At 41.2% G+C, this 24,753-nt stretch overlaps 1 protein-coding gene across 1 annotated transcript in view; it reads left to right on the top strand.

Annotated features, from left to right (window-relative positions):
- The first annotated feature begins 519 nt into the window (after nt 1-519).
- Nucleotides 520-24,753, top strand: part of LATS2 (large tumor suppressor kinase 2) — a 61,414-nt gene continuing 37,180 nt past the window's right edge. The window contains exon 1 of the mRNA XM_021678223.2: nt 520-960. Coding sequence (XP_021533898.1) covers nt 619-960 — 342 coding nt within the window. The 5' untranslated portion in view covers nt 520-618. The remainder of the gene's footprint in view (nt 961-24,753) is intronic.

Genomic DNA, 24,753 nt, shown 5'->3' on the forward strand with positions numbered 1-24,753 from the left:
TTAGGAACAAGCCAGAAATCCAAGACCTCATGTAGAAAGTTTAATCCTTAAATACTCAAGCTGTAAATTTCAAAATGAAATTATATTATAATGAATTACTTTAAATGAGCTATCAATTGTTAATACTACTCTCTCTTCTTGCCTGAGTCAAATATTTCTAAGTCAGTATGAGCTTGTAGAGATTTACTTTATTGCAGATTACATATTACAGGAAACATCTTGGGACAGCCCTAGATGTCATGTGCACCAACCAGAGTTGAACGGTATTTTTATCATTTCTGAGAGGTGATGTGTTCTTTCTTAATCCTTCCAAGTGGAATATTTTCAAGATCATTGTCCATTTCTGAAAACTCTTGTTAACAGTATGTGAAAACCACAAATGAATATGTTCTTTCCATTTTCTTTTTCAGATAGCGATGATCTTCAAAATGAAGACTCTGGAAAATTTTAGGTTCTCTATAGGAACTACAAAAATTGAAGGAAAGAAGATTTTCAAAAGGAAATTGTTTTGAAAGTATGTTTACAACTAACTGATACTGTTGACAGTGTTTTTTTTTTTTTAAATAATAAAACGCTTTAAGAAGATTGTATTTATGGTGAAAGGAAACTGGACTAACAATGAGGCCAAAGACTTTTCCTGCCACAACTTACTCTGGAAATAGCCGCCAGCGACTGCAGGAGATTCGAGAGGGCTTAAAGCAGCCGGCCAAGTCTTCCGCTCAGGGGCTGCCTGTAGGACCAAACAGCGATGTTTCCCTGGCCACCAAAGTCCTGGGGGGCAAGGATGCTGCCAGGCAGCAACAGCAGATGAGAGCTACCCCAAAGTTCGGACCTTATCAGAAAGCTTTGAGAGAAATCAGATACTCCCTGTTGCCTTTTGCTAATGAGTCTGGCACTTCCGCAGCTGCCGAAGTGAACCGACAGATGCTGCAGGAACTGGTGAATGCGGGATGTGACCAGGTGGGTGTAACCTCCCTGAGGCTCCTGCGGTGGCAGTTATAGTAAGTAGTCCATCCGAACACAGCTGAGAAGCCAAAGATCCTGTGCTTGCCACTTGAAGGCTAAGAGAAGTGTTTCTAGGTCAAAACCCAAGGCCCTTCCAATGTGCCATCACATTGTTTTCCACTCTCTCTCCAGAAGGGTCTTTTTGGCCACTTTTCCTTTTCAGGCAAAATCCAGAAGTTTCTGAACTCTACTGAAATTCTGTTCTGTCCCTGTGACGTTGAGAAGGGCTTTCACACTTAGTCCTTTCTTTGGGGTTTATTTGGGCTTATTCTGAGCTGTCATGGGGAAGGTACTGACTTCCCGTGTTTCTGGCTTGTGCATTCATTTTACTTAGTTAAGGGAAAGGTTGATTAACATTATTTGGCTCTTCCTTAGACTCTGCTTTCTCCTATTTTAAAAAACAGTATGTATACCATTATAGGAGACTATGTTAAGGAAATGATCAAGCTTGAGAAGTCATCAAAGTGGTGGCAACATAGTCTGACTTCTCAGTTGCTTGAGAATAAGGGACACATTAATGGAGGTGGCAACAATGATATATAAATACACAACTTCTAGCTATACATTTATGATCCTGTGTTGATTCACATAGCCACGTAAAATCCAGGTTGAGGGGCAGGACCATGTAAAATGGAACTAGTGTCCAACCATGTAAAAATGTATTTAGTAAAATCTAACTGTAAAAATGTAATTGCCTTATAAAAGAACTTCTGAAAGCTAATGCTTTGTTACCATCTGTCATGTTAAAAGTCTCAGTTGCATGAAAATGGAAATAAAGTAGGTATTTTTGCTGCCTTGGAAAATTAGTAAGATTTCATGCTCAAAGCACATCTAGATGGCTTGAGCACTTGTAGTTTCTTAGAAATAACCTAATTACCTACTCCTGGCCTCACAGTCACAGGAAAAGGCTAACAATGCCCTCTTTTATTTCCAAAAGCTATCTCAACCTTCTTGTTGTAGTTGCTTACCATAGAATTTAACTAGAGAATATATTTTTCTCAGATGATATGTTTGTGAAACTAATCGTGCTATTTTGCAGGGCACTTCCTTGACACTTTGGGATATACTGGGATTAACTTGTGTGAAGCAAGCATTGTTGTGTTGAAAGTTGCTTTTATAAAACACAGGATCATGAATAATGTGGTGCAGAGTGTTTTAGCAGTGGAAGCTGACAGCAGAGGCATGACCTTTCTCATTGTGAAAATATGAAGTTAAATACGCTGCCAAGTGCTATCCCTTGACAAACAAAACTTGATGGTTTTGAAAGTAGGAAGGAGCAGTCCTGGGGAAATACTAGAGTCAGATTGCAGACTTGAAACCCAACAGCAAAGCCTAAAATCTTCTATAAATCACTTACAAACAAAAGAGGTAATCAGAGCAGGGTGTTCTTTGCAGTTGTGTTTCAGCTGTGATAAAAAGAAACAAGTGAAGCAAATAGTCCAAAATACAGGTGGGATCTCATTATGGCACAATCCATTAGTGGTAATTACAGTGCAAGAAATAATGAAGCTGGTGCTGTATCCAAGACAGTAAAATACAAATACAGTAAAATTAAGGATCATGACACCAATGAAGTTCCCACCAACATTTAATTTATGTTAATTGCTAGCAGAAAGGACTCCGTTTGTCGTATTTAATGGTTCTGAAATAATCACTTTGGTGTATAGTGTTACTCTATAAAGTAAAACAGCTCTGCTTTCACCCTGACCCCCCAATTCGGACTGTTCTTGGTCTATATACAGGGTGCATTTGCTTTCAGAGAATCCTGGTCAGAACGTCATTATGAGAATCTGAATAACGTGAGTGGAAACAATCAATAGTACCTCTAGAGTTGTGTGTTTCTTCAATAAAGCAGATTATCAGATCCAGTATAATTGGTACAGAGAGTACCTAGTGTTGCAGCTTTTCATTTTCCTTTGTCTCCTCCTATATTGCCTTTTAATTTAGTTCAGTTTTATTCTCTTGTACTTTGTCATTTTTGACCCTAATATTAATCAGAATGGCAGTAAACTCCATGTTTTCTCAAGGTCTTCCTGGTGATACACACTTTTATATGCACTATTTTATTCATTGCATATACATGTGCATACATTTTTTCCCACTTTATTTGACCTGAGACTTACTGAAAATATTTACTTGAGTGTTTTCTTTTAAACTTTTTATTAAAATAAAATTTACATAAGAAAAGTACATGATTCCTAAGTGTACAGCTCAGTGACTTTCACCCAGTGAATCACACCCATGTAACTAGCATGGATGGGTATATTTTTTTAACTTTTTTTTTTTAATTTAAGTAATCTCTATACCCAACGTGGGGCTTGAACTCAACACCCTGAGATCAAGAGTCGCATGCCCTTCTGACTGAGCCAGCTGGGCACTCCTGTGTGTGTATATTTTTATAAGATTTATTTATTTTTAGAAAGAGTGTGCACACACAAGAGAGTGCGGAGGGGAGGGGCAGAGGTTGAGGGAGAGATTTTCCAGCAGACTCCCCACTGAGCGTGAAGCCAACTCAGGGCTCAGTCTCACAACACTGAGATCATGACCTGAGCTGAAACCAAGAGTCGGATGCTTAACTGACTGAGCCACCCAGGTGCTCCAGCCCCCACTGGGGTATATTTTTAATTAAAATATTTTTAATGTAAATATCCAGGAAAAGTAAAAGACTAAGTATTTTCTGTGTAATGATATAGTGTATATGTCAAATGATGCAGTATCTAAAATATTTTTGCACATAAGTTATTAAAAACTTATGAAAATTTCTACAGGAAAAAAAGGCAGTGGATTAATATTCCTTATGGAAGGAGCTTTTCTTTAAATATAGATTAAAGGAATAGGAAAGATAAGTGTTTGGTTATGATTGTCATATTTTTTATCATTTGGATACTCTTCATACTGCCATAGGTAATTTAAATTTAGCTTTTATCTTATATAACTTAGTTTTACTTTTTCTTTTAATGGTTTCAAGTGATCATATTACCGGGTTTTCCCTTTTTCTTCCTGACAAAGTTTTAAAAACCACTAATTAGGGGTGCGTGGGTGGTTCAGTTGGTTAAGCGTCTTGCCTTCTGCTCATGTCATGATCCCGGGGTCCTGGGACCGAGCCCTACATCGGGCTCCCTGAACCCTCTCCCGCTGCCCCTTGCTCATCCTCTCTCTCTGTCAAATAAATAAATAAACATACTAAAAAAAAAAAAAACCCACCCACTAATTTGATTTTGCAGCGACGTTAATACATGTAACATGTCTGCTTCTCGGAAGCATATGACTTGTGTCATCTCACTGAATTGCAGTGGGTTAACAGGTATAAGGGTGCTGTTGGGGCAGGCTCAGTATACTCGGGGCTTCTCAGGGTGCAGGGATGGCTGGCTGGCATAGGGGCCTAGTGATGGCAAGAATCCTATTCAGCGGTAGCTCCTGCACTCCTCAGAATAGCTAAGCATTTTATCACTTTGTGTCCCTTAGAAAAAGACTTAAGTGAGAACTGCCTTTCAGATGTGAGTACCAAGAAATGTTTTTTGCTTCTCTTGAGCAATTAGCATGTGCTTTCTCTGTGGACAGACCATATCCTGACCTTCATAAGCCTCCCTCACCCTCATTGATCTGCTGAGGGCTCTGGCCTGTCATAGCTACATTCTTCCAGTCCTGAATTTCTATGCGTAATTTTCCCAATCCTGACTTAATCCAATTTTTCCTCACTTTATTGTGAATGTTTAAATGACTTAAATCTTTATTGGAATGAGGGTAGGAAGAAATGTAAACAAATTGATTTATTACACCAAATTTGGCCTAAGAAAAAAGCCGATGGTCAGGGTGTATATTCAGAGGCAGGCTTCCTGAGAATAATGGTCATAGCAACAAATAAATTGGAGGTAGTCTGGTTAATAGGAAAAGGGAGTGAATTTCTTTGTATTCTCAAGCCAAAAAGTACAGAAAAGTCAAGTTTCTTAACCCATTCTGCAAGTTATTCCTCAACCCGGGTCCTTTTGCCAAAGGAAATAGCACTGCAGAGGGGTGAGGCCTGCTGGGACCTGTGAGTCTCAGAGGAAGGACAGACACTGGTGTTGGCAGCCGCCTCCTGTGCCAAGTACCGGTCCGACAAGCACTCGCGTCGGTAGCCTCATTATTGAAACTACACAGCAAGCATTTGAGATGGATTCCAGTCGTTCCCCCAGTATTGCAGAGGAAACTATGGCTTGGGTGCTCAGGCAGGTGACTCGAGCTCTCCTCTGCACCCTCCCCCCGACCCTTACTGACCTTTTATCTTCAGCAAGGGTTGGTTAGACATACTGGTTACACACACTTGAGAGGAAAGACTTCAGTGCTCCCTTAATGTGGCCATGCAGAGCTCTGTCTTTAACTTGCACCGTGTGTGTTGCTGGCCCGTCCTGGTGGGATTTTCTTCTCCGTGACTTGGTCCTCTCCCACGTCCAGGGGCGGGCGGCACTTTCTCAACGCTTCCAGTCCCCAGGTCCCTGGCCACAGGCCCCGCCTGGTCCTCTCCAGGGGCGCCCCACCCACTCCTCCCCTGTGCACCTGCCCCAGATGCGGGGCGTGGCCTCCTTCTGCTCGCACCTCCACTTCGCTTGTTCTGGGGGCTTCCTCAACATATTATGCTGTTGGCTGGTAATGTCGGCATCCATCTTCCCCAGCGTGGATTCGGGCACCTGTTAGGGTTCGACTCAGATTCTTTCTTACTGCAGGGTCTTGATTCTTCCACCTGTTTTTGAACTGTTCCTATTCAGACTTCCATAGTTCTGTATTTCTAGGGCCTTGGATGCTTGATGCCTAGCCTTGTGCGGACAGGTGGTCATGCTGTCGTCGCACCTGCAGTGTGGTGCGCAGGCCTCTGGGGGCTGCGACCCGGCGCGTCCTGGTGTGCGCGGGGCCTCGCGCGCGGCTCGCCGGCGCCCTGCACGGTGGGGATTTGCGCACGCGCTGTGCGTGCCCCTGGAAAACTTTGCGCCGGCGGTTCCCTGTGCCGGTCCGCGCCCAAGCCATCGCTGGTTTGTCGGAAGTTGGAAGAGACAGACACAAACACCCCTCGGCCTCTTTGTATGTTTGCAGCGGGTTAACAGGTGTTAAACAAACAGTAGGCATCATCGGGAAAGCTCTAGACGGTGACCTACAGAAATGTTAACGCTGAAGTGCTGTTCCTTTAGCCTGGTGTCAAGATCCTGCCTCGGTATTAGTTCTCCGTAATACAGGTATTTTGCTAATGAAAAAAAGTAGAAAGGGTTTAGATAACAAGTACATTTCCTCCTCCTCCCTTCGTCTGGAAAGGGAACGAATTTTCAGTATTACCGAACACCAAACACGGGTACTCCCCTGAAATATTCATAAGAGGAAAAGAAAAAAGAAACACTTAAGTTTAGGAATGCCAGTAATGTAACAGGAAATTGTATTACAATGGCTTTTGGGTGTAGCAGTTCCTTATCTTCCCCCTTCCACCACCACCTTTCTTTTTTTTTTTTAGCTTTTCAAATTAAATCTGGCCTTGCCAAAAGATAAACCTTATACTTTGTTAAAGTAGGATATTTAAAATTAGTTTGACAAGACACAAGCACATCATACCCTTGTGTCATACCCTTCTCCCACCCCACCCCACACAAGCTCCCCCCTAGTTATTAAAGAAATAGTGTTCATTGTGTAAGTTTGGAAAATAGAGAAACGTGCTGACATTGCCACTCCTCCTGGACACTCTCCTCATCTGTTCCCTGCACAGAACCCTCTGAGGGATCATTCTAAAAAGGAAAAATCCTGTCATTTCCTTCTGGAAACCTTTCCACTGCACTTGGGATGAAGCTCCCGACCTGTGGGCAAGGCCCATCCCACAGCCTCAGATGGCACCCCTTTTCCAGCAGTTGGTGTCTGACCCAGCCGGCTTTACTGCCTTTCCTCAGACCTCTCAACACTGGCCCCTTCTTCCTGGATAATGCCTACTCCTTTTTGAAGGCTTGTCTTGCTGTCCTGGATTCAGAAAAGCATTTTCTGACCCCCTAGTCTAAACCAGATCCCTCTGTTTTATTCTCTCTCATTACAGAAATTTCCTTTCATAGCATTTATCAGAACTTGTTACTAAATGTTTAGTTGTGTATTTCATACAATACCCATTTCTCTCTTTAGAGTTAATCCTCATTAGGCAGTGGCTTTGTTCTGGTCATCATACTCTAGTACCTAAAACTGCAAACTCTCAAAAACATCTGATGTATAAATGAAGGGGTAAACGTTTTGCTATAAACATTTTCATTTTTAACGCCTGTGTTGTATTCCATTGTTCAAATAGTACTATAATTTATTATGCATAACTGGTGTTAAGAGGTAAACTGAAGCATATTTTAAAGTTTATCTGAGCAAAAATGATTCCAGTTGGTGGCGGCAAACCAGAAGTGGTTAGGAGCACTCCACTGACGGTCGCTCAGGAAAGACTTTCAGAGAGCAGAGGCAGAAGCAAAGCAAGAAAATTATTCGATTGTCCACAGCTTAAGCAGTTACCTTATTTGGGAAAGCCTAGGTGGCTGTTTATGATTGGTTGTCCTTAGGTTTTGATTTTTTTAGCCTTCAGGCATTACAGACTTAGGTTTGGTTTGCTTACATGGGCATAAGGTCTTAGAATCACCTCAGTCTGATGGCTTCCTTGTTTAATTAAACACTGTGATGAACATCCTTCTACGTAAATCTTTATAGATAGCACTGATTCACTTAGAATGAATTTTAGAAATGGAATTACTAGGACAAATGATAAGAGCATTTTTACAGTTTTTATTTGGCAAGTTTCTTTAGAAAATTTTTAAATTGCCTTTATATTTTCAACCCTGCCAACAATGAATACTGCTACTACGAAACAACACATCTGTTTGTCAGTTTAATAGTTTGTTTTGTATTCTTAATTGTGGCAATAAGTATGTGGTAATAAAGTGGGATAGTTCTTCAGTTTTAAGTAGCAGAAAACTCATATTTTGAGGGGGGCTCTAAGTGTCTGAGATTGGATCCATTTTCCTCTTAAAATGCAATGCAAAATCTAGTACATCAAGACCAGAATGCATCTTTTGAGGAACATCTTTTCTCTCCTCCCTGAGTGATTTACATTTGTGCATGGTACAACTCCTGGCCAACACAGGATTTTGCAGTCCTAGAGGATTTGCAAAAAAGTAGTTGGCAGACAGGTAGGCAAGGCCTGCCTTCTGGGGAGGACAAGCCCTAACAACCCCAGGAGCGGCACTCTCTGGACATTCAGCTTGCTTTGTTCCCCAGAATGTTTTGTGTGCAGAGCAGAGCGCCCTGGCTGGTGTTTAGATATGACAGGCTACGAGTTTGCTGAGGTGTGCGTTCTGGCTGCCCTCAGGAAGCTGGGTCCTCGCGTCCTCTTTGAACAACCTTTTCCCTTAATCCAAACAAGCAGTACAACTATTAATATTTTCTGATGTGTCATAATGTGGAAAATATTGGAGATCACAAATGTTGTTTACCTAATACCTATTATTCACACTGAGCAGTTTTCTACCTAAATGATTATTTGCTGTTATATATATATGGTTGTGGCCGTTCGATGGATCATGCAACCCTAGTAGGTGATTAATGAGCATTTTAATATATTCTATAGCATAGTGCTTTTCCCCTTAAAAGTGCTGCATAGGCAGATATTATAAGTGCTATAGAAGGTTTTGGAATCATTATTTGGTCCTCCTTTTCTTGCACCCAGTGGTTTTCCAACCTGGGAAGTGTTGAAAAAATACTGCCACCCAAGCCACAGCACCAGAGATTGAATTCATTTGGTGAGGAGTGGGCCCTGGGTAGGAGCCCTTCCTGACGGGTCTTAGATGTGACTAAGGTGCAGCCAGGGTTGAGAGTCATTCATTACTGCCTGGAACCTCAGCTCTGCATTGAACTTGATGGAGTTGGCCCTGGGAAGTGGCTCTAAGATCTGAGCCTTGTGTTTGCCTGCAGTCTGTTTCGGGGCTCCTTACACTCTTTCTGTCATTGCCAACCCATTTATGGATGTAAAGAGAAGTGAAATAACCCAACAAGGAAATTGAGTTTTTTTATGTCCTTTATTTTTTTATTTAATTTAATTTATTTATTTGAGAGAGAGAGAGACAAGCAGTGGGAGCGGCGGGGGCCAAGGGAGAAGCAGGCTCCCCGCTGAGCAGGGAGTCCTGTGTGAGGCTGATCCTGGAATTTGGGGATCATGACCGGAGCCAAAGGCAGACAGTGAACCAACTGAGCCACCCAGGTGCCCCTACCTTTTATGTCCTTTAGCAACAATTTCTTTTAAGCTACTTTTAATACATTTATTATAAATTTCAGACTTAACAACAAAAAAGCCACCTCTATTAACATAGTCACTACCCAGCTGCTGCTTATTTTGGTGTTAAAATTCAGTTACCAGAAGTTCATAGTTCTCAAGTTTAATGCAAAATGTGTTCATCATGCAATTTTTTTTTTTTTTTTTTTTTAAAGATTTTATTTATTTATTTATTGGAGAGCGAGCGAGAGAGAAACAGCATGAGAGAGGAGAGGGTCAGAGGGAGAAGCAGGCTCCCCGCTGAGCCGGGAGCCCGATGTGGGACTCGATCCCGGGACCCTGGGATCATGACCTGAGCCGAAGGCAGTCGCTTAACCAACTGAGCCACCCAGGCGCCCTTCATCATGCAATTTTTATATACTATGTTTTATTCATCTTGGATTTCTTTATTGTCTTTTTTAAAAATTATTTTATTTAAATGCAATTAATGAACATATAGTGTATTATTAGTTTCAGAGGTAGAGTTCAGTGATTCATCAGTTGCATGTAACATCTAGTGCTCATCACATCACATGCCCTCCTTAATGTCCATCACCCTGTTCCCGCATCCCCCCACCCACCGGCCCTCTAGCAACCCTCAGTTTGTTTCCTATAGTTAAAAGTCTCTTATGGTTTGTCTTCATCTCTGATTTCATCTTATTTTATCTTTCCCTCCCTTCCCCTATGATCCTCTGTTTTGTTTCTTAAATTCTACATGAGTGAAATCAGATGATAATTGTCTTTCTCTGATAGACTTATTTCACTTAGCATAATACCTTCTAGTTCCATCCACATCATTGCAAATGGTAAGATTTCATTTTTTTGATGGTTGCATAATATTCCATTGTGTGTGTGTATATATATATATACCACATCTTCTTTATCCATTTATCTGTTGATGGACATCTGGGCTCTTTCCATAGTTTGCTGTTGTGGACTTTGCTGCTGTAAACATGGGGGTGCTTGTGCTGCTTTGAATCACTATGTTTGTATCCCTTGGGTAAATATCTAGTAATGTAATTGCTGGGTTGTAGGATAGCTCTATTTTTAACTTTTTGAGGAACCTCCATACTGTTTCCCAGAGTGGCTGCACCAGCTTGCATTCCCACCAGCAGTGTAAGAGGGTTCCCCTTTCTCCGAATCCTCGCCAACATCTTTTGTTTCCTGACTTGTTAATTTTAGCCATTCTGACTCGTGTGAAGTGGTATCTCATTGTGGTTTTTTCTTTTTTCTTTTTTTTTTTTTAGATTTTATTTATTTGACAGAGAGAGAGAGAGCACAAGCAGGGGGAAGGGCAGAGAGACAGGGAGAAGCGGGCTCCCCACTGAGCAGCGAGCCCATTGTGGGGCTCCATCCCAGGACCCTGGGATCATGACCTGAGCCGAAGGCAGACGCTTAACCAACTGAGCCACCCAGGCGCCCCCTCATTGTGGTTTTGATTTGTATTTCCTCTTTCTTTTCTTTAGTAAGTATATTTGGAAAGGAGATGTTTTTCGTAATTATATTTTTCAAATTTGTGATTTTATATAATTGACTTATTTTTCAGTGTAACAATTTGAATTTTCATAAGTGTACTTGTTGTTTTTCCTGGAGTTATGGGAAACCATAAGAAATTTCTCTTCCCTTTGTACCATTCTCCCATGCCCTCACCCTTACCCTAACCATCTAGCATAGTCCTGGATAAATAGTGAATGCTCAACAGATATCTCCAGCTGTTAGACAGACTGCATTTCAATTCTGACTAAGCTTGCTCTTGAGTATGATTTGGGAATTGAATTAAGCTGTTGGTGATAGATTCGCAGCTACAGAGCTTAATATCCATAAGTGGCCTAACAAAGGAAGGCTGGAAGTTGGCAGGATATGGCCAACATGGTGGTTCTTCAGTGTCATCAAGGCCCTAGGCTCCTACTCTCTTTCAGTTCTGTCCTCCTTAATAAGAGGCTTCCATTTCCAGGTGCACCAGGTGGCACCTCCCCGAGAGTCAGCAGTTTGTACAAGAAGCAGGAATATGGCAGCAAAAGTGCTGTTCTAGCTCTGGCTCTTTCTTAAAGAGCTTTCCTTCATCCCTCACTGGCCAGAACCTAGTCACCTGATCACAAGAGGTTATAAAGCAGCCTTGGAAATGTGTACTTCAGTTGGGCATATGGCTGTCCCTGATAGAACAGGGGCTTCTGTTAGTGAGGAGGAAAGGATATCAGTAAGTCAGTAGATTTCGTTAAGGAACCAGAGGATAACCACATGTCCTACTGGCTGTCACCATGGGCTAACAGCCTACCTTTCTGAGCCTCATGATCCTTCCATCTATACCCTGGGGGTAACAGTTACTCCTACCCCATGGGTTGTGTTGCAGACCAGAAAGAATGTAAAGTGACTTGTCTTTGACTGTAATCTCTACTTTAGTCATTATATTAATGCGTACTTTCCCCAGTACCTATTTTTTCTCCTGCATAGCTTTCACCTCTATGTCTTTTCAGTGCTAACACCCTGCTCTATACCTGGATTCTTCTAAGTAGTCCCCCTGACCCAGTATTTCTGCCGGTGAACCTTTCCTAAAAGGTGACAATCAGCCACTCCCTTGGTAGCCACTCCCCTCCTTTTCCTACCATCTGATCTCCACTTACCAAACTTGATTATTTCTCTCATTACCAGCCTATCCTGCTTGCTCCAGCTGTGTTTGCCTCTTTACACACCAGGTACCACCAAGCTGGGTGACTTTCTCCCACACTGGCTTTACTCATGCTGTTTACCCTACCTGGAATGCACTCTCCGCCAGCCCAGCCATGCTCTGCCCACTCAAGTCCCACTTCTTCCATGATTCATCTTTGTGGCCTTTTCCATCTATTCATTCCAGCACATGTGGGGTTCTCCCTTTTCTGAATTCCCATTTTTATCAGTACCATCCAGAGAGCCATGGTAGGTCTACTCAGGGTCTTAGGGATTATCTAGCCCACATGGCTCGTCACACAGTTAAATTAACTGAGACCCAGAGAGGTGATGTGGTCAGTTTAAGACTATACAGCAAGTGAGGGGCAGACCCAAAGCTACAAGCCTCTCAGTTTCACCCATGAAACTTGAAAGAGAAAGAAACAGAAATAGCCATCACTCTACCATTTATAAAAGTAAGATATTTCCATACAGTAGAATTGACCCATCAACCCACTGTCCAGGGATAATCATTGTTATTTGACCATATTATATTTCCTTTTATGGTTGTTTTGATTAACTTTTTATTTTGGAAAAAATTTAAAAGTACAGTAGCATCGGGGTGCCTGGGTAACTCGGTCGTTGGGCGTCTGCCTTCAGCTCGGGTCATGATCCCGGGGTCCTGGGATCGAGCCCCACGTCGGGCTCCCTGCTCGGAAGGAAGCCTGCTTCTCCCTCTCCCACTCCTCCTGCTTGTGTTCCATTTTATTTATTTATTTGCCAGAGAGAGACAGCAAGAGAGGGAACACAGGGAGCCCAACATGGGGCTCGATCCCAGGACCCCGGGATCATGACCTGAGCAGAAGGCAGATGCCCAACGACTGAGTCACCCAGGCGCCCCTAAGTAAATAAAATCTTAAAAAAGAAAGTACAATAGCATCTATCTCTGCAGTAATTTTTAGAATAAACATTTAATTCAAATATAACATCTAGAATATTTTCAAAACAAATACCAGGCATCATTTCACTTATCACTCATATACTCCTATATTTAAATGTATCTGTGAAAGACAGAAAAAAGTAAAAAACACAACAGAATAAAAACATAATCACAATACTATTATCACATTCAACAAAATAAACATTTTAAATTTAGTGTAATTTTTATGACTACATGGTTAATATTGTGGAACTACTTATTAATGAAATTAATATTTCTGAGCAATTACTATGTGAATATCAATCCTCTCAACAAGCCTGCAAGGAAGATTCTGTTTTTGTCAACATTTACAGGTGAAAAAACTGGCCACAGGTTTACTGGCACAAGGTAAATAATGTGCCTACTAAGTAGTGGAACTAAGAATCAAAAATCCAGATCTGGCTTTTTCTTGTTTTGTATCCTGAATATTTTTCCCTCAACATTTATATACATAGCATGTCTTCATATCAGTAAAAATAGTAACCTAAAACGTTTACATGCCATCATGGGAGTCTGCCAGAATTTAATAATTTCCCTAATTTTGGACAATGAAATTGTTTCAAGTTTTTTAACTATTATAAATAATGCTGCAGAGCACATGTTTATTCATAAATTTTGGAAGACATCTCTACTGCTTTCCTTATGTTAGATTTTTTTAAAAGTGAAATTACTCCAGGAACCTTGTTCTTTGATTGTTTCATGCAAGTTAGTTTTGCCTAGAAGTTGAGTAACATTCGGTAGTAGTAAATGGCTGGCAGAACCAGAAGTAAACCCAGATAATGTTTGCAGTCCTTCTTTGAGTGCATGTTTACTGAGCATCTAGGAGGCGTTATGCACTGTGCTAAGCACTGAGGATTCAGAGATGTCTGAGACCTGAGATCCTTCCTCTTAATGCCTGGTTGCTTCTGGCTGGACTCTTTCTCATTTACCAGAGTGCTGAAGGAAAAAGAAAATCTATCCACTGAGAATTCTGTATGTAGCAGAACTGTCCTTCAGAAATGGAAGTGAAGACATTTCCAGGGAAACAAAAATCTGAGAAAATTTGTCACCATTTGCAGTAAAAGAAATACAGAATATACAGGAAGGAATGAAGAGCACTAGGAATGGTAAATATCAACAAGTATAAAAGACAAATTTATTCCTTTCTCCTAATTTCTTTAAAAGATATGTCAGTACTTAAAACAAAAATTACACCGTAATAATGGGTTTATCACACATACGATGTAACAACATAGGACACTATGGATAAGGGGTTAAATGGAATTGTATTATTGCAAGGTTTCTGTGTTTCTTCTGATGTAATTAAAAATTAACACTTAAGTAGATTATGATAAATTAAAAATCTGTATTGCAGTTTATAGAGCAGTCACTAAAATAGAATTCAAAGAGCTAAAGCTAGAGAGCCAGTTAAGGAATTAAAATGGAATACAGGGGTGCCTGGGTGGCTCAGTCAGTTGGGCGGCTGCCTTCGGCTCAGGTCATGGTCCCAGTCCTGGGATCGAGCCCCACATGGAGCCCCGCATTGGGTTCCCTGCTCATCGGGGAGTCTGCTTCTCCCCCGCCCTGCTCTTGTGCTCTCGCTTGTTCTCTCTCCCTCTCAAATAAATAAATAAAGTCTTTTTAAAAAATAAATAAAATGGAATACAAAGAAAACTTTGATTAACATGAAAGGAGGCCAGGAAGCAGGGACAAAGGAACAAACAGATGAGATAAATAGGAATGGCAGGCTTAAATAAAACCATATTAATAATTACATTCACTTAAAGGGATTAAGCACTTCACTCAAAAGGCAGAGGTTGTCATACTGAATAAAAAAGCAAGATTCAACTATATCCTGTCTATAAGACACACTTCTTAAATACAAGGACACAAATAGACTGCAAACAAAAGTCTGGAAAAGATAAGCCATGCAAGCTATAAACATAAAATAGATGCAGTGGCAATATTAATATCAGATAGTACCCTTTAGGAGGATATTACTTGAGACAAAGAGGACCACTTTATAATAAAGGGCCTATATATCAGGAAGATGTGGTAGTGAGGTATGCATTTAAACACAAGCTTCAAACTATATGAAGTGAAGTAGATGGAGCAAGAACTAAAGGAGAAATCCACAAATCCATGATCATTATGTGGAGATTTTAACCCACCTCTCAATAATTGATGGGATAGGTAGACAGAAATAAATCAGTAAGAATATAGGAGAATTGAACAACATTATCACCCACTTTAACTTAATTGACATCTATAAACATCACACTCAGTACATGTAGAATATACATTCTTTTCTAGTTTACATAGAATGTTCATTCACGGAGATAGACCATTTGTTAAGACAGAAGTCTCAATAGCTTCTCAAAGATTGAAAGCTTACAGAATATGTTCTCTGACCACAATGAAATTAAATTAGAAAAAAGTTAAAATCTTTGAAAGCCCCAAATACGTAGATGTTAAACAACTCACTTCTAAACAAGTGATGACTCAGAAATCACAAAGGAAATTATAAAATACTGGTTCTGAATAATTAAAATTTGTGAGATTTTGCTAAAGCAGTACTTAGAGGGAAATTCATAGTTTTAAGTGTATATTTAGAAAAGAAGTCTAAAATTAATCATCTAAGCCTCTCCTTTGGGAAGCTAGAAAAAAGAACAGTAAATTAAACCCAAGGTAATAAGTCAAAGAAAGGAAACAATAAAGAGAACAAACTGTAAGAACAAACAATAGAGAAAGTCAATGAAGCCAAAACCTGGTTCTTTGAAAAGATCAGTAAGATTGATAAACTTCTAGCCAAACTTACCCAAAAAAGTAAATAAGAAAGAAAAAGGGGGCACCTATGTGGCCCAGTCGGTTGAGCATCTGACTCTTGATTTTGGCTCAGACCATGATCTCAGGGTCGTGGGATCAAGCCCCATGTCAGGCTCTGTACTCAGCACAGAGTCTGCTTATCCCTCTCCTTCTGCTCCCCCTTCCCCCCACTCACGTGCTTGCACACATGCTCGCTCTCAAATAAATAATTAAAATCTTTTAAAAAAAGGAAAGAAAAAAGCACAGAGGAAACAAATGACCAATTTCAGGAATGAACGGATACTACTGTGGGTCCTAAGACATTAAAAAGATTGTAAGGGAATATATAAACAATAAATTTATGATCCAATAAATGTGACTTAGATGAAATGGATAGACAAATTTGTTGGAAGACAAAAAACTACCAAAATTAACACTAAGAAATAGAAAAATCTGAATAGCTCAATATCTATTCAGTTCATAATAAAAATCCTTCCTATAAAGAAAGCTATAGGCTCACATGCTTCACTGGTGCATTCTATTAAACAGTTAAGGAAAAAGTAATAGTAATGCTAGCCAAACTCTTTCACAAAATAAAGGAGTAGGGAGTAATTCCCAGGTAATTTCATGAGACCAGTGTTGCTCTGATATCAAGACTTGAGAAAGCCATTATAAGAAAACTGACCAATATTCCAGTATCTTTTGTAAATGCTACATAAAGGCAAACATCCTAACCAAAGTATTAGCAAATGCCATTCAGTGAAAATATATTAGGACCAAATGAGATTTATCCCAGACATGCAGGGTTGGTTTAACATTAGAAAATTAATGTAATTCACCATGTCAACAAAATGAAGAGTAAGGCTATGAGTAAAGCCATCTTCATAGATACAAAAAAAGCACTTTTCAAAATCCAACAGCCATTCATAACAAAACTGGGTATAAAAGAGAACTCAAATTGCTGAAGGACACCTATGTAAAATCTATAGCTAGCATCACATTTAATGGTGAAATTCTGAATACATTGCCTCGAAGATCAGTAATAAAGCATGGATATCCACTTTTCATCTTCTGTGGAGGTCCTGGGCAGTGCCTTAAGGAGGGTAAAAGAAATAAAAGTACACAGATTGGAAAATAAGTAAAACTGTCTTTATTTACATTTGACACGATTCTTTTGTAGGAAATCCTAAGGAATCTATTAAAAAGCTACCAGAACTAATAATTTCCTACATAATAATTTAGCATGGTCACAGGAGACAAGATCAGTATGCAAAAATCAATAGTTTTCTGTATTCTAGCAATTAACACTGGGAAATTGAAATTTTTTTTTTAAAGATTTTTATTTATTTGAGAGAGAGAATGAGAGACAGAGAGCACGAGAGGGAAGAGGGTCAGACGGAGAAGCAGACTCCCTGCTGAGCAGGGAGCCCGATGCGGGACTCGATCCCGGGACTCCAGGATCATGACCTGAGCTGAAGGTAGTCGCTTAACCAACTGAGCCACCCAGGCCCCCGGGAAATTGAAATTTAAAATGTGATTTCATGGGGCACCTGGGTGGCTCAGTCAGTTAAGTGTCCAACTCTTGATCTCAGCTCAGGCCTTAATCTCAGGGTTGTGAATTTAAACCCTCATGTTGGGCTCCATGCTGGGCATGGAGCCTACTTAAAAAATAAAGTGATTTCATTTATAGTAGCATTTAGAAATATGAAATACTTAGGGATAAATTTAACAAAATATGAATATGTTCAAGACCTGTAAAACACACAACAGTACTGAATGAGTTAAAGAAGATCAAAATAAATGGAGTCATATACCATGTTCATGGATCGGAAGACTTAATATTGTTAATATGGCGGTTCTCCCCAAACTTATCTGTAGATTCATCACAATTCTGAGAAAGCCACAGCACGCCTTTTTGACAAACTGAGTCTAAATCCATATGTTCTGCAAAGGACCTAGAATAGCAAAGGCTATATTAAAAAAAAATAGGTAGAATACTTAAACTATGTAATTTCAAGACTCATACTAGTTAAAACTTTATAATAGATTCTGGAGCTATACAATAATCAAGACAGTGTGGTACTCTCATGAGGATAGATACACAGTTGAGTGAAACAGAATTCAGAGCCAAGGGGTGCCTGGGTGGCTCAGTCGGCTAAGCGTCTGCCTTCATCTTGGGTCATGATCCCAGGGTCCTGGGATTAAGCCCTACATTGGGCTCCCTGCTCAGTGGCGAGCCTGCTTCTCCCTCTTCCTTTGCCTACTGCTCTGCCTACTTGTGCTCCTTCTCTCTCTCTCTCTCTCTCTCTGTCAAATAAATAAATGAAATCTTATTTTAAAAAAATAAAGAATTCAGAGTCCAGAAATGAGCATTTATATAGTCAACTCATTTTCAACAAGGATACAGAAGGAAGGAAAGGGGTTTTTTGTGTTTTCAGCATATGGTCCTGGGATAAATGAATATCCAAATGGACAAAAATCAGCACTCTTACACCATTCACAATAATTAAATCAAAATGGATTATAGACCTAAATACAGATTATAAAAACTTTTTTTTTTAAGATTTTATTTATTTGAGACAGAGAATGAGAGAGAGAGAGCACATGAGAGGGGGGAGGGTCAGAGGCAGAAGCAGGCTCCCTGCCGAGCAGGGAGCCCGATGCGGGACTCGATCCCGGGACTCCAGGATCATGACCTGAGCCGAAGGCAGTCGCTTAACCAACTGAGCCACCCAGGCGCCCTATAAAAACTTTTAAAAGAGAATGTAGGAGAAGATCTTTGCAATCTGAAAAAGGCAGAGATTTCTTAGATCTAATATAAAAATCATGGATCATAAAAGAAAAATTTGACTTTAATAATAATATTTGAATAAATATGACTTTTCTGAAATTAAAAATCTTTGCTCTTTAAAAGACATAATTAAAACAACAAAAAATCAATCCATGTGATAAAAAATATTCCAAAGACATACATTGGGCAACAGACTTATCTCTGGAATGTATAAAGAATCCTTACAATTCAGTAATAAAATGACAGGCCTTTAAAAATGGGCAAAGATCAGGGGTACCTGGGTGAGTCAGTCAGTTAAGCGTCTGCTTTTGGCTCAGGTCATGATCTCAGGGTCCTGGGATCGGGCCCCACACTGGGCTCTCTGCTCAGCGGGGAGTCTGCTTCTCCCTCTCCCTCTGTGCTCTCTTTCTCCATCTCTCTCTCTCTCTCAAATAAATAACTTTAAAAAGATTTTTTTTTTTAAAGGGCAAAGATTTGAGCAGACACTTCACAAAAGAATATACAAGAATGGCTAATAAGCCCATGTAAAAATACTCAACATTATTAGACATCAGGGAAATGCAAGTGAAAAACCACAATGAGATACCACTATATTAGAAAGGATAAAATTTTAAAGTCTGATAACACCAAGTGTTGGTGAGAATGTATAGCAACTAGGATTTTTTTATACTTCTGGTGGAAATGTAAAAAAGTTTCTTAAACATATACCAGACATACATCTCGGTCATTCCTCTCATAATTATTTCTTGAAGAGAAATGAAAACCTGTGTTTACAAAAAGACTTGTGCATAAATGTTCATAGCAGGTTTATTTGCAATAGCCAAAAACTATAAACAGCCCAAATGTCCATCAGCAGGTGAATGGATAAATAAATCCTGGCATGTCCGTACAATGGAATACTATTCAATTAAAAGAAACCTGTGGGACCACTTATGGAAACAACAGCATGGACAAAATCATACTGCATGAAAGATGCTAAACACAAAGTAGGATCATATAGGATTTTCTTTTTATAATATTTTAGAGAATATAAACTAATTTGTAGTGACAGAAGGTAGATCAGTGGTTAACTAGGGTGGGGGTGGAAGGAGGGAGTACCAGAAAGGAGCACTCAGAAAATTTGAGGAGTGATGAAGATATCTGTATCTTTGTTGTGATGGTGGTTTTACTGCTGTGTATATCTTGTCACTCATGGCTGTGGAGCCCCAGAGATGTGGCTTATCACAGTTGAGATATGTGAGTCTATAGTAGACATCCGATTTGGAAGACCTCAATGATGCGAAAAAGAGAATGTGAAATATCTCCATCTTTTTAATATTGGTTACATGCTGAAAAGATTTATTGTGTTAAAGAACATATGTGAACATCAGTTCCACCTTTATCTCTGTTTTAAATGTGGCTGTGAGAAAATTGGAAGTGACCGCGTGGACGGTGCTAGTCAGTGGTGGCAGCGGCAAGGGCATCTTCAGTCACGCCGTTGCCTGGGGCAGCTCCCTGCAGTGCTGTTGCTTTGGACGTGCTTTGCCCAGACCGCTCGCTTATAACGGTCTTCACTAAAAGTTCAACCAACTTAGGGGGCGCCTGGGTGGCTCAATCGTTAAGCGTCTGCCTTCGGCTCAGGTCATGATCCCAGGGTCCTGGGATCGAGCCCCACATTGCTCGGCGGGAAGCCTGCTTCTCCCTCTCCTACCCACCCACCCTGCTTGTGTTCCCTCTCTCGCTGTGTCTCTCTCTGTCAAATAAATAAAAAATCTTAAAACACACACACACACACAAAACCAAAAACAAACAAAAAAGTTCAACCAACTTAGAAGAGGCAACTTTTATAATTTTGTTGTGATTTTATTACTTCTAACTGGTAATCTATATTCATTGTAGAAGACTTTGGGCACTGTAGGTAAAGAAAACAAAAGCTGTTGAAACCTTACCTCCGAAAGGCAACACTGGTAAAACTAAATTTTTTTAACATTAATGTATTGATACAAATCTATCCCTGCAGTATTTCTATATGTATGGATTTTATAAGAAAAGAAACAAACTGGAATCACATTGTTTTGTAATCTTGGTTTATCATTTCATGAGCTGCTGCTTCTCTCCATATTCCACTTCTTTTTCTTCTTGTGTTTAAACGCATGCATGTTATTTTTCAAATTGATGTTTTATTTTTCACAGTTAAATATTTAACTTTTCTCTGTGAAGGTCTATACATTTGCTGTGGGGACACCTCCCTCACAAGATGCCAGGATGCTTTCTTTTTCCCCAAGTCCTGTGTTTTCTTTTAGTCAGTAGCACAAAATGTGTCATTAGTTGGACCTCCCTTCAGTCCTTTTGGAATTTTAAGATCTTGTTTCATTGTTGATCCTCAACTTCAGAAGACTTGGGAACCAAAGGTTCCCATCAAGAATGGCAGTTCACTACGTAAGGCGCACTGGTTGTGCCGTGCACATGGATTTTAGATGAATACAGGTTCACACCACAGGCAAAGGCCGGTCAGCACACTTGGCAGCTCAGCTTCCAGTCTGTATATAGCAGAGGTCATGGGCTGGAAGCCTAAGGATCTCTTTCTTTTTTCAAATTTTATTTATTTGTTAGAGAGAGTGAGTGAGAGAGAGAGAGAACACGAGCAGGGGCAGAGGGAGAGGGAGAAGCAGGCTTCCCGCTGAGCAGGGAACCGGATGTGGGGCTCCATCCCAGGACCCTGGGATCATGACCTGAGCCGAAGGCAGACGCTTAACCAACTGAGCCACCCAGCCACCCAGGTGATCCTAAGGATCTCTTTCTTTAGCAGTGGTGTTTTTATTCTACCTACACACATTCTTACAGTTTAAAAAAAATCAGTTTCCAACTTACAAAAGCCAGGATGTTTCACATTAAAACTTGGGTTTTTAGCTACCCTTGAAAAGGAGAAGTCCATGACCTGTCTGTCTTGTACAGAAGCGGGTTCCAGGGCTTTTGGGTGACCTCTGAGCCTTCTGTGACAGCTCTGGTTCGGTGTTGACGCGGGCAGAAGTGTGGTCTCATGGAACCTAAACACCAAGCCCCAGAGCAGCTGCTCAGCCGAGACAGCAATGGAGGCGGCCTCGAGGAGGTGGCCGCTTGGCCGCTGTGGGCCCTGGGCCGTCCTGCCTCAGGCCCTGGGGCCAGGGATTGCCGCGCCGGCTTGGAGGAGCAGCCAGAGGAGCGGCCGAGCTGAGCTGTCTTCCCCTCCGGCAACCCCCACTCTCTCTAAGCGCTTGGACGCTCAAAACCTGCTGCCCCTCTGCCTCCTGTGTTTGCTCAAGAGGGGATACGAGTGCCTCGGTGGGGGGAATAGAGGACATCAGCCATTGGCAAAGCCTCCAGCTAAAGAGTAAGAAGGGGAAATTTTATTATTTTTTAATTTATGTATGATCAAGGTAATGGATGTGCCCCAGAAAAGGTGATTATTTCTTTTAAAGCCAGGGTATTGTGGCTCCTCCCACCTCCCTGAAGAGTAGGTGGAAAATCCCTTTGTGAATATAATGAAGATCTTTTATTCTCTATCAGGGTGAATAACTCTTGATATCAGCTTGAGTTTCTCAAAAACACGTAAATGAAACTCTCCACCTCCTCTCTGACCCCTGCTTGCTTGAATATTAAATTTCTCTGGCTCAGGTGGTAAACACGGGATTCCTGAAAGCACCTGGCAATTAAATAAAAAGCTCAATTTTGACTTTGGTGTAGCTCACTTCGTCTCTTCAAACTCTTGGAAAAGGGGACAAGATTTTTCTGTATGGTTTGAACTAGGGCAGGTGGGAGCAAGGTCCATGTGGTGTATGCATGATATGAGGAGGAGCTTTCTAACACTGCAGTCTGAAGGTGGGGTGTTAGGGAGGTTAGCTCCACCACCAGTGGGAGGAAAAAGGTAAGGGGTGTGTTGGGGGAAGTCTAGAACCTCAAGGTAAATGCATGAACTAGAGTTGACAGTTCTCAGCCTTTAGCAGTTAGACTCACTGAGGAGCTCTGGGAACGCATGTGAGCACACATTCTCTCTCTCTCTCACTCTCTCACTCATGCTCGCACACCCGGCAGGCCTGGGCCCCAGCCCCAGAGGTTCCGATTTAATTGGTCTTGGATGGGTTCTGGGCCTTGGTATTTTTTTTTTAATTTTTTAAAATTTTATTTATTTTTATTTGTCAGAGAGAGAGAGCACAAGCAGGGGGAGCGGCAGGCAGAGGGAGAAGCAGTCTCCCCGCTGAGCAATGAGCCCGATGTGGGGCTCGATCCCAGGACCCTGGGACCATGACCTGAGCAGAAAGCAGACGCTTAACCAACTGAGCCACCCAGGCATCCCTGGGCCTTGATATTTTTAAAAGCTCAGCAAGTGTGGGGCGCCTGGGTGGCTCAGTCGTTAAGCGTCTGCCTTTGGCTCAGGTCATGATCCCAGGGTCCTGGGATCGAGCCCTGCATCAGGCTCCCTGCTCGGCCAGAAGCCTGCTTCTCTCTCTCCCACTTACCCTGCTTGTGTTCTCTCTCTGGCTGTCTCTCTGTCAAATAAATAAATAAAATCTTTAAAAAAAATAAATTAAAAAAATAAATAAATAAAAGCTCAGCAAGTGTAAGAACCCACCGGGCTAGTCTTCTCAGCTGTCATCTTCCAGTTTCCCCTTGGGCTCACTACCCTTTACCCCAGTCACTTTAGCATCACGAACGAAATCAGCTCTTCTCACTTGGGGGCGAAAGTACGGATTTTTGTTATTTCAGTTTGTGGAACTGAGAAGGTTGAGAGGAGCTTTCATCTCTTGCTGCTTTGTGACATAGCTGGTTTCGGGGGTGCTGTGGAAGGTGCCCCTGAGCCCTGTCAGAGGCCGGTGCACAGGAGTGTGCTGGGTATGGGCGTGACCGGGGCCCAGCGTCGGGGATTCTGTGACACAGTTTGGGTTTTCTGTGTCAGCACCCTATCGCCTCCTAGAAGTAAGTCCCTTCAGCCTCATTGCAGACCCCACCCTTACCAAGTGCTCTAGATAGGGCCACCCGTTCCAAATCAGGAGGAAACTTGCCTTCGTTTATCTCCATAAACAGTATTTCTCAAATAAATCTTTACTTTCTCAATGAATTCTAAGTATCTGACACATGCCTGAGGAGATGTCTTAGGTTTTACAGACCTTTGGGACCTGTGAGGCTGCAAAGCCACTAACCAACTAGCAGACGCTCTCTGCGGAAATGAAACTGACCCTGAAGAGTAGGAGCGGACCAGCTGACAACTTCCACTTCCATGGGGCAGCTGGGAATTGAGATGGTGTAAAGAGGATCGTGGCACCTAATTGAAGGGATGGCATTTTCAAAAGTCTCACGTTACTAGTATGAAGAAATGAGTGATCCTTTCGGTGGGAGGTGGGTGGTTGCTGACAGCGCCCCAGCATTTTTAGTCAAGTGTCTTTCATACTGCAAGGTGAGATTCTTGAATGGATCAAACAAGCATTTTGTGGTCTGTGAATAACAACGCAGAGAATCACATCACATGTAAATAAGGGTAAGTTGCTCTTATGAAATTGTGAGTCACAGTATAAACAAAGCGACAATAACAAGGGGCTCTGTAGAACGGTAATTTTTACTGCATGGGAGACTGATGGGGGACAGACTCAGTGCCTCACTTCATCAGCTAGCTGCTGTTCAGGTGCCAGGCACTCTGCTGAGGGTTTTTCTAATGGTTTGTCACCTCCTACCACGATGTTTGGGATTCCTTAGAAGTCTGAGAAAGAAGCACTAACAATGAGGATGAATTTTTTTCCAGTTTTGCCATATTCTGTGGGACGTGTTTTTTCTCATGAGTAAGTTGGTGCCCTAATTTGTCTTCTGTCTGAGAACACGTGTATGGCCAAGGGTTGGGCATGGTGTTGTCCTTTGTCCTGGTGTCCCTCATTTCAAGGAGTTGGATTTAACAGGAAACAATGTAGGCAGTCTTGGACCCTGCCCATGGTAGAGGGTTACTTCAGGTTTTCTGTAGGGTTTTATAAGCAAGACGCTATCTGGCTAATTTCTCAACTGTGAAATACACAAACCAGTCACTTGATGTTGGTGTGGAGAAACACTTGTTTTTACTCAAGGTAAAGTAGGCTGCACTTAGTATCTTAGTATTTATGGCAGAGTGCTGATATTTCCTGATTGTAGGATAAGGGTGAAATGTGAAGAAAGGTATCTTTTTTCCTGGGCATTTTTAAAGGAATGGACTGGTATATAAAGGGAAACTGCTGATTATAGAAAATTGATTTTTTTTTAAAAGATTTTATTTTTAGGGGGCACCTGGGT

This window comes from Neomonachus schauinslandi, chromosome 3, assembly GCF_002201575.2.
Source record: "Neomonachus schauinslandi chromosome 3, ASM220157v2, whole genome shotgun sequence".
Lineage (NCBI taxonomy): Eukaryota > Metazoa > Chordata > Mammalia > Carnivora > Phocidae > Neomonachus > Neomonachus schauinslandi.